The sequence below is a fragment of the Epinephelus lanceolatus genome, chromosome 3, assembly GCF_041903045.1.
Source record: "Epinephelus lanceolatus isolate andai-2023 chromosome 3, ASM4190304v1, whole genome shotgun sequence".
NCBI classification, from domain to species: domain Eukaryota; kingdom Metazoa; phylum Chordata; class Actinopteri; order Perciformes; family Serranidae; genus Epinephelus; species Epinephelus lanceolatus.
The window spans coordinates 9792375-9803419 of record NC_135736.1 but is presented as its reverse complement, the minus strand read 5'-3'; the positions used below and the strand labels follow the sequence as shown (position 1 = coordinate 9803419).

Below are 11045 nucleotides of genomic sequence, written 5' to 3'. Positions count from 1 at the left end.
TCATAGGCTCATGTATAATGCTACTTTTTTATTAATATTTGAATTATACTGTACCACTAAATAAAAAAAACAATATCTAAAAACTATTTTTTTAAAAAGTTTTATATAATATACAGATGGTAAATAATAATATATATAACACACAATGAGAGTTATAGTAAAAGGGCCAATCAAAAAGATCATATATAGCCTGTTATGTATATTACAGTATAACATTAATCAGTATGACAGTATTTACTGCTTTCTGGAATACTGGAATTTTCATCTTGCTTTCATTTCAATTTATTACAATGAGATCATTTCTGATATTCATTATTTCAAAAAGAATGGACATATCTGTATTACTATTTCACATGCTAAAACAAACTGAAATATAATATTGCCTTTGAAAATATTTTGTTTTTATTGAAATACAGCTTATAAATGAGAATTCAGCAAGTACATGGTTTTTAAATGTAATAACAATGACAAGCAAAGAAGCAACCACAGTTAAAATTCTCCATAAAATATATACTCTGTAAAACTGTATACAATACGTGCCGACAACTAATTCTTAATACTCAATGTTAACTTAAAAACAAATAAAATGAAGGTTTAAATCAGATGAAATGATAACATGATGACAAAAAGCACATTTAAAACAGGTTATGAAAATGTGAAGTAAAGAAAAAAAAGACAGTTGTTTGGTGGATTTGTAAGAGATTGGTGACAAATCATGCGCTGGCTCAATTGGTTCAGCAGTGTCTTAAACCACAGGATGTACTGAACTGAACAGAAAAGCAGAACCCAATCACCAGAATAAATGTTGCCATTGTACGTTTCTGCAAACCACAGATACTACATTTGTAGCAGATTCGTTGAAACTTTACATTTCAAAAATGTTGTGGTTTACATGTGCTTATGTTTAGTCAAAAAAAAAAACCCATTTAATTATGCATAGGAAAAAAAAAACATGTTTTTGCTTTTGGTGGCACAATCCCCACTAGAAACACAGCTTTTTGTGGCACTGTCCCAGAAGGAAATGCAGTGGCAGCGCAAGCTTGCCGAGTAGTGCGCTTGCGCTTTTAGGTTATTAATAAGGTTATAAATACAGTCAGTTGCCTTTGCTGAGTGAAGTTTTTCAAAATGTATGCTCATCAGCACATACATGCATTCAGCAATGGCACAGGACCGTTTAATTGGACTTACTGTCATCAGTATCAATTCAGAACTCAGAAGCTGTCATATGATGACTTATTAACGACCTTGTAGGCAGGTAATGCAGACATGCATGCCTCTGTAGAGCCTCCCTCAACTGATGAAAAATGCCTGTGTTATAGATCTGCTGTAGTGGAACATATATGCACAGTTTGTACAGTTTAGGGCACAACATAGCAATTACGCTTTGGGCACCCAAATGGCTAGCAGCAGCCCTGATGTCACTTTAGAAATGTGACATGATAAAAAACGTGCAAACGTAACATATTGTTGGTTTTCAGAAACGTACTGCCAGCATTTTCTCCAGGCGACTGGGCTGGAAACACAAGAGGATATGACACCTTTTTTTTTAAAGATATTTTTATGGGCATTTTTTGCCTTTAATTCATAGTATACTGAAGTGTGAAAAGGGGAGAGAGAGGGAGAGGGAGAGACATGCAGCAAAGGGCCACAGGCTGGAGTCAAACCTGGGCCGCTGCGGCAATGGCCCTGTACATGGGGCGCCTGCTCTACCACCAAGCCACCAACGCCCCGAGGATATGACACCTTAAACTGCGGACCTGAATCTGACACGTTTGAAGTGGAGCTCATTTTGCTCTATTTGGTTTCCTCTTGAATAAAACAAATGTGCTGGTTCTGTCCGTCCTCTCTCTATTGGTGTGTTTGTCCATCCTTGGCCCGGAACACAACTCGTGTGAAAAACACATCTTCACCCTGAGAGACAATTTCGCATTTGCTATTTATTGCAAAGTTGTAGCATCAACTGTTCTGTCTAAACCGTTGTGACTGCAATGCATTAACACAACTACAAAGATGACAAGGTAGCTGTTCGAGTGTGAGATGCTGATAAAGACTTATGTAGAAATTCCCAAATTCCTCCTGTTTATTACCTGATCCCATCTTTTCTGTCCTCTGGTGTCAGGTCCTCTCTGAAGAATTTGAGGTTTGTTATCTGCAAAAATGAATACAGCATCATTACAAAGCAGCACCCAACTACACATCCAAAAAATAGTAGTCTAATGGGAGGTTCCTTTATTGTATAAATAATTGATCTGACATGTTCTGTTTTGAAACAAAAGTAAGGAAACTTGTAAGATAACAGTAGGTACCTGTTTTCTGACAGAAGTGATAAACAAAAACAAAGATGATGAAGGAGGAGAGAATAGTGAGGGCTGGAGCGAAAACCATCATCCAGGGCACAACAAGTACATGATCTGAGATGCACCCACTGCAGTCAGAGTTGGAATCTGGAACAAAATTACAAATGTGGATTACATCTTCATATTTTTTAGTTGTTGCTGTTTTTCTCTTTGGTTGGGCTTCTTTTTCTACCATCAGGAAAACATCATAAATATATCGGTGTCATGTTAAGATGCTTGACTTACATCTTCCTCGATAATGGACATTTTCCATCTTAGACCCATCTTTCAATTTAGTCAGTATACAAGCAGTATGTCTATTGCTGAACATTGTTACTTAGGGATTGATTTTACATCAGCGACGCAAAATCTGTAACACTTTTTATTCCATTTGTAACTTTTGGTTTCTTAAAGGCAATTTTTTTCCAAAGACTCAGGATGCACAGTATACAAAGATAACCTGTTGAACTTTAAGAATAACTTACAAGCCTTTAAACCCATGAGGTTCCCTTGTAATTGGAAGGAATTCCTTGTAACCTCATGTAGCCTACGTAATTTCAGATTAGTGGCTGCTTAACTCTGGAATCAACTTGAGCAAGTTTGCATACTGGACTTAACTTCATGATCACTCACAAACTTTGATATAATAGAAAAAGCACATTTTTGTTTGCTGTAAATTGCTAAAGTCACTGCATTCTGTAAATTAACATTAAAAAAAAGTCAGGCCTGAATGCTTACTGAATATGATCCTTGTTGTGATGTTGCCATATCTGTAAATAGTTCTGGATGTAATGAATTCTTTATCCTCCACCTTGGTCTGTTCAGTTCCACAGTAGTAGAGACCCTCATCAGAGTGAGTGATGTTCATGATCAGCAGGTCATAGGATGCAGAAGAAAAGTTTCTCACAAACTGAAAACGAGGCAGAATCTTCAGAGGGTCATCTTCGGTGTTGACCATCTTTGAAGGGTGTTTTGTTTTAAGGACAAGAGGAGGCTGATTCTCATGAGAGCAGTTCCTGTACCACACTATGTATACTCCAGATGATAATTTGCAGTCACAGTAGAGAGTGATGTTGTCTCCTGGTCTGACTGTCACCTCCAACACTGATCCAGAAACTGAATCATGACTGCAAGAAACAGCTCCTGGAATACAAACAGTTGTAAAATACATTACAACAGGTTCAGGTTCCTGCTCAACACAACAACAATAAGACCATAAAGGAACTGTTCTCATAATGGAACATAACCATTGTGATTAAATCATTTAAATTTTTTGTGAAAATAATTACCTAAGAGAATGAGGAGAAAAACGTGTAGCCCGTCCATGTGTAATGATGAGAGAGAGGTAAGAGACAGCAAAACAGGTCTTACTCACAGATATCACACTGTATGCAGACTTTTCTATTAAAGGAAGTAGCCTATAAGAAGTGTTGGGCCAGTCAAGTGTGTGTTTTTTAAATTCTGTGGTTGTTTTCTATTGGTGTAAAGATGGGTGGGCTTTGACATTTCCTACTTGATCTCTGGAGGTGTTAACAGCCCAACAATACCTGCAGTAGTGCTTTTGTAGAACACAAAGTATATTTTGGGTCAGGGTTATTATATATATAGAGTTTCTGATGCATATGTAGCAGAAGTAGACAATCCCCCAATTAGGCAATAGTATGGGATGGCATTGTCTCAGAATCTGACAGAACACTTCAAATACAGAGTCCACTGTGTAAATGTAATGTTTTTAGACTGTAAATTTTCATTTTCTTGTTACTATGAAGCCTGTTGCCCTTCTGAAAGATGGACCAGGACTAGTTTTTAGTAGCAGCTGTTTTAAAAGAGAGAGTGCTGCTCTTGTGATAACCAGATGGACAGAAGTTCCCAATCCCCACAACTCTCACGTTAGAATACACCAGTAGGTTTGTTTGTATCATGGAACATGATAATAAAGTGGTCAGAATCTAAAGGCTGTAATCATGTTGTTGAAGTTTCAATCATTAAAAGATAAAAGAACAGAAAATAAATATGTACTCAATAAAGATGAAATGTATTAATAGAGTTTCACTTACTTTATCTAAAGATTATCAGATATGAAGATGCTGAGGCTGAGCTTTTTTGTAGGTAAATGTGTGTTGTCATATATTGTTGTTTGTTTGGTTGTTAGGATTGTGTGTGTTTTGTTGATGTTCGATGTATATATGATGTAAATTGTACATATTTGGAATTATGAATAAAATCTTAAAAAGTAACTAAAAAGTAACTAAAAAAGAAAAGAAATTAGAATCACTTCAGGCATCATTTATGTCAGCCGATGTGCAATATGAATGCATTGTGTATAAGGTCAAAAGGTCAACAAACTGGGTCTAAATTAAGAGAAAACTAGTCCATACCCATTGAGCGCACAGTTGCCCACGTACAGTTTCACACGGTGTGTGTTTGGGATACAGGTCATAGGAAATTGCAGATTAAATAGTCAACTGAACCCATTAAGAAGAGCAATGTATTCAGACAGAGTTTTTGTGAATTTGATAGTACAATTGCTTTATTGAAAGTACAGTGGTACCATTGCCAATAGTGGGATAGTAAGTGGGCTAAAACTGTACATTAGTAGTTAGTTAAAGTGTTTATATGTTGTATTGACTTAAAAGTGGGGCGCACTGGTAGTTCACATGGGAAAGGTGCGGCTAGCCATTGTTGCAGCGGTGAGGGTTGGAATCCGGCCTTCGTTCTTTGCTGCATGTCTTCCTTGCTCTCTCTCTCTCTCCCATCCTTCCTGTCATGCTTCACTGTCCTGTCAATTTTAGGCAAAAAAAGGCGTCCTGTTCTACATATCTGCCAAGTTTAGTAAAAATCGATATGGCGGTTCGGCCTAGATAAGAAATTAGCTCTCTAGCACCCCCATTTTGTTTGATGGGGTCAATAATGGAGGGGTCCCCTCAGATTATGTGTGGTCATATGCCTACAAAGTTGCGTGGTGATCGGTGAAACCCTTGAGATGTTATACACCTTTATGTGATGAGCCATGCCCTCCGCAATATTCATTGCCTTGTAGAAGCTCAGTTTTAGTAAGTTTTCCAACTTTTGCCAAGAGGGAACTTTAGATATTGGTCTCTAGATTATGTTCACCGAGTTTCATGCAGATCGGTCAAACTTCCTAGGAAGAGATTGATTACAAGTGTTTTTCAAAAAATTCAAAATGGCAGAAAATCTATATAACTGGAAGTTATGGGTTCTTGAGGCAAATTTGTTCCTCATGAGGAGAGGCATCTCTGTGCAAAGTTTCATGTCTCTACAACATACGGGGCATGAGATATGCCCATTCAAAGTTTGCAATTTCAATCAGTTGCTATAGCGACCCCCTTTGGCCAATTGATGTAATATTGCTTCATTCGCATCCTCCCATGACCCTCTACCACTGTACCAAATTTCACATGGATTGACCAAGTCAGTGAGGAGAAAAACGTGGAACAGACACACAGACAGACACACACACACACACAGACAGAGTTTTCGTCATTATATAGTAAGATAAGATGAACTGTTAGTGTATATCATAAATTATTAAGAAAATGTTTACCAACATTTGAATCAGTTATCTGGCAGGTGCAGCCATCACATTTCTTTGGGCACTGACTCTCTTATATGTGGATTTGTGGAATCTGTGTGTATCACTTGGGGCAGGTGTTTCTGGCTTCTTCAAAAATACCTCTGTGGGTAACTTTATTTTATTCTACATTTTAACCCTTTAACCGTCAGTGATTCCAGTCAACAACGAACTGTGTTTTGTTGTTATGACACTTTAAACAAAAATGCCTAAACATTGTGTGTTTATTAGTGAGCAAGACACATTTTGAGTTTTCTCAGCTTTGACACTGGAAAATAAAATATTGCAACTCAAAATGCTGACTTGAATAGGTGGGCAAAAAGGAAGGATATCATGGCATCTGAGTGTAAAGCAAAGTGATTTCACTAAAATGCAAAATGGTCTTCTTGCTGGTGGTGCTGGTAGAAAGCTCAGGGAATCACCAATGTCTGTGGGGTTCATCCTCAGAGCACCATGAATGGTGCTACATGTCATGCCAATCCATGTTGTTGAGATATTTCATATTTTATCTGGCCTTGTCATTTTGTTGCACCAAGGATGGGATGGGCTAATAGGAAGTTATACTGACACATAGTTCTTGGTCATAATATTAGGTACAAATGATACTGAATTTAGATGCAGCATGGCATAATAGAATTTATCTCTGACTGCTTGGGTTCAAATTTTTTTGCATAGTGTTTTTGGGTCTTTAATTATAAACTCCACTAGAGGTCAGGAGAGATGTTACCAGCTAGTGAGTCTGATTGTTCAGAGCTTACACCATCATGATCTCTCCACCCTCTTCTGTTTGTCCCAGCAACATTTTCATTTTCAGTTCTTTTGAATATCCTTGATGTTTCTGAAAGAAGTGAGAATTGAAAATAAAAGCACATACACAAATTTCAAGTTGTAACAAAATTAAACAAAACTATGGAGGAATTAAGCTGACAGACAAAAATTAGTAAGAAATGGCAACAAATTGCAGTCAACAACAACAAACGTATTTTCTGCAAGGTAATTGTTATGCACTGTTTTTTGACAAAGCGTGGACAGTCAACTCAAAAGAACACAGTGATGTGGTAATGAATGTCTGCTGTCTTTCTTCTTTTGATTCAGCAGTGAGTAAAATATTTCCCTGCACCATTCATTGTTGACTGTGATGTGAAGCTACTATTTAAACGCTTTACGCTTAGTTTGAAAACCTTTGTTCCAGATTGACATAGATGCCCCCCTTCACACCTCTTTCAATCCACATGTGTTCACTGTCCAATGAGTGTGAACACATTGCTTTCCTCAAAGGAATGACCCTTGCTCTTCAGATGTATGTAGACTGCTGGGTATTGATGTGAAGAGCTGGCCCTCCTATATTGCACCATGCTTTTGCTCAGCAGTTGTTTCATCCTCCCAACGTGATATAGGTCTGTACAACTCTCTCTGCACTGGACTGTGTGTATTACTTTGCTCAGCTTATGTTTGGGTGAATGGTCTTGATGGTGGACAAACTTTTTCTCAGTGTGGTGCAGAGTTTTGGTAGCCGCAAGCTTTTAGAGCTGTTGTACTGTCTTAGCTCTCTTTGTGATGTGCCTCAGTACTTGTAGGCACATTCTTGGCCCTGTGATGAAGGGCTATGACAACCGCTGCTTGTGTTCTCTTGGGTTATGAGAGCCTTAAAGTTAATACTAAAAGTTGCGAGTGGGTTTCCTGTAAGCTGCGGTATCAAGGCTTCCGTCCTCTTTGATGTGCATTGCTCAGTCTGAGAAAGCTAGTCTATTGTCTTTGAAGTCTTCTCATGTGAATCTGATATTTTTGACCCAAGTGCCATCCACAATCTAAACCAATGGCGACATGGTGTGTCACTGAAGAAGCTCTCAGTGCTGTGCTGCAGATTTCAGCCATGCAAAGGTCAGCCACACAACGCAGCAGTTGTTCTGTCTGTAGAAACCATTGGTTTTACTGAAGTAGGTGGTGTTTAAAGAGAAAGGCCCAATCCCAATACCCCCCCTTGTACACTACCCCTTAGCCCTTGGCCCTTCCCCTAGCCCTCGCCCACTACCCCTTGGCCCTCAAAGTGAAGCAACGAGGGGTAGGGGTAGAAATATTTCCCTAGGAATTGGGACACCACTCACTACGTCACTGCGTTGGTTACATTCATGCATATGTAACTTTTTTATGTAACTATTTTATACAGGAAGCTGCGAGCCATTTACATTTCCAACCGGCATCTACAATGGAGTCTCATTCATCCTAACAATTGTGTTTGCAGCATTCATCATGCTTCATTTGATGAACGACAGACGACTTCTGCTAGCTAGCTAACCAGCTAACATTACGAGGCAGCATAGTTATACTAGCTGCCGTGTTATGGTAATGTGAAAAGTCCGACAATTCTGCAGAACAGGACAGATGACAGAGCCAGATACTGCGAGCGAGCTAGCTAGCTAGCTAGCTAACAAGCAACCAGACGATGGTAATGTTAGCTATGTATGAACTTTTTTCCCTGTCTCTTGCTCGGTAGTAAATTGCAGCAAGGTGAGAAGTTAAGCCTCTATCCACCTTATTTTTCACGGAAACACGGAGGCAAAACAGAACGCAGCCAGCTTCCGTTTTTTGTGCGACACTTACGGTCCAGCACTCTTACCACTGTGTAAATGGGAATCGCCTTGTTTACCTTGCTGAGTTTAGCTATATATATGTATATATCACATTTTCACGTCACTATATCACCGTTTAGACTAATCTGATGTTTATAAAGTCTATGTCGCTGACAGAAAGAAAGAAAGAAAAGGGAAAAAAAGATAGAAAAGCAGCGTACACCTCACATATTTATTTCTCACAGGTGCGCACACGTTTGGCTGGCATGCAGAAGCACCGTCTGTGTGTCTGTGTGTCGAGGGTGCGAGCTGCAGCTTCAGCTGCTCAGGTAGAGAGGCTGTGTAGCCCGGTGTGTTTTTTCGCTGATTCGGTTCTGCAGGTTCTCTGCTGGTACACTGGAGACGGGGATCAAGCAGTTTGTCTCACTCAGGATAGATTGTGCTTTTTTGGTTCATAGTTTATGTCAGAGCTACAGGCTACAGTGAGGCTAAAAACAGAGTTCATATGACGTTTTTCAAAACAACTTTTTATGTCGGGGCTGCAGCACACTTGGATCACTACGGATGAGCAGTATGGAGATACTTTGTGGATTCAATTTTGTGCTCTTGGACGTTAGTCTGGGGCGCCGTCTGCCATTAGGTGTGCTGGCCGCTCCCCCCGCCGATCTCCGCAAGGGATGTGAGGACTCTAAAACTTCACCAGGGCCTCCGTTGGCATATGGGTGAGTAGATAATGGTTGAATTTTCATTTTTGGGTGCACTATCCCTTTAACAATCTCACTCCTCATGCCTAAACCTTACCAACACAACAAAAAAAGACATGAAAGTAGAAAAGGTAGGGTTGGTCATGCCTCCTCTATCATAGTAAACACAAGTTTGCCTCGGGGAGCCAGCAAAATGGTTGATGGGTGATTCTGTGTTGAGTGGTAAATCTATCACTGCCAAATTTGCTGTGACAAAATTTAAACCCTGGTTAAGACATCTTTCTCTGGTTGGGTAAGCTCCCTTTCTTACTGCTTGTGATACAATAATTTTAAACTTGAGAGTTCATCTTTATGTCCATGGTGTATTGGGATGACTGTGGCTTTATTATGAAATCAGAAAAACTCTCTCCAGAACTGCACTGGGAAAATGTGATGTAACTGTCTGGAGTATCTGACTTTTCTTATCTAGCTCTTAGCTTTTCCTAAAGCCTCTTACAGGATGTGAGATTTCACCATTTTTTTTAGATTTTAGTAAGTTTAGTGCAAGCTCCACTGTGCCTCATGGATCTAACAACCTTGGGTACAACATCAAGTTTGATGTATACAGACTGTATGATGACAGCGCCTACTGAATCGCAGGCTATGGAGTATAATAGCTTCCCATACTGAGTGCGCAAAGATGTTGCACAGATTATTACTTCTCCAACTGTGAAGCACAACATAGAGGGTCACATTATTAAATAACCTACCATTTTGTGGGCGCTATATACTGAAGTGTGTTTGTGTGTATGCGTGTTTGCTAGCTGCTAGGTTGCTCACCTGGCAGCTACTTCCTTCCATGCTTCATCCTTCTTGACGTGATCAAGGTAAGAGCTGGAGGACGCACCATATAGGCAAAGCTTCTGGGGCCACAACTCCACAAGGTCTTCCTCTTTGCTGGAGACATTTGACTCAGGCATACAGTGTTAGGGGTGTTTTCAACAACTCAACTCAACTTAAATACAGGTGGTTTCTGCAGTCTGCAAGTTTTACATCCGGACCATTATTCCCAAAATGTGCAATGATATGTCTGTGAAGATTCATACAATTTATGGGGGACAGAAACATCTTAAAGAATCTACAGCAAGTCCACTTGTCTTTGACTTAGCATCTCCAAAAATAAATACGACTTGGATGACTGAGAATGTTCACAGACATATTTGATAATATTGATTGCTGAACTCACTTTGCTGGAAAGTATGATGGAATCTCTGGTTTGAGAGTGTCTTTAATCCTTTAATCTGCTGTACTGGAGATTTTGGCAGGATTTCCTAAATGTGTTAAAGGTTGTACTTCAGCTTTAAATCTACTTCCACTTTGCAGCTGTCAAAAAAAGCTTTCTGTGCCAGTCAACCATATGAGTGCTCTCAGCTCTCTACTTGCATTGCCTTTATTTCAAAATGTGATTTGTTATTTGAGGTAACATCCAAGATTAACAAATTAATTCTCCAACTGCATTATAATAACCAGCTTGGTTGGCTAAGAACTCACATGATCAATTTAGCTGGCTAGCATAACATTAACCTGGATAAATCACAAGTCAATGTTTAGAAGACAGGGCATAGGGCTTGTTAGTGTTTGGTGTGATGCAGTGTGACGTGTGTGTGTTTTTGCTGTATGCTTTGTGATCATTTCCAAGAAGTGAATGGTGAACACAGTGAAACCATGCACCAACACCTTCATCAGGCCACTAATCTGCAAATTCAGTCTGCCTGCATGAGGGGCTGTTTTTGTCTGTGGGTTTCCTGTGGGCCTGATCACATGGGCAACTGAATCTGGTTGAGGTAAACTTCATTGTCTCTCT

General features: G+C 39.4%; 1 protein-coding gene across 1 annotated transcript; it reads right to left on the bottom strand.

Moving 5' to 3' along the window:
- Nucleotides 1-304: 304 nt before the first annotated feature.
- On the bottom strand, nt 305-3760 carry LOC117254756 (uncharacterized). Its single transcript, XM_078164712.1, has 5 exons — nt 3626-3760; nt 3075-3479; nt 2307-2444; nt 2088-2149; nt 305-1911 (listed from the first exon to the last, which is right to left on the bottom strand). Exons 1-5 carry the CDS (start codon nt 3660-3662, stop codon nt 1849-1851), a joined length of 705 nt encoding a protein of 234 aa, XP_078020838.1. The 5' UTR covers nt 3663-3760; the 3' UTR covers nt 305-1848.
- Between the last annotated feature and the right edge of the window lie 7285 nt (nt 3761-11045).

Bases quoted from the DNA above. Each gene is read 5' to 3' on its own strand.
- LOC117254756 (XM_078164712.1), bottom strand. From the start codon at position 3,662: ATGGACGGGCTACACGTTTTTCTCCTCATTCTCTTAG. The intron at 3,480-3,625 runs GTAATTATTTTC...TTTGTATTCCAG, and splicing joins TTTTCTCCTCATTCTCTTAG to GAGCTGTTTCTTGCAGTCAT. The intron at 2,150-2,306 runs GTACCTACTGTT...TCATTTTTGCAG, and splicing joins TCACTTCTGTCAGAAAACAG to ATAACAAACCTCAAATTCTT.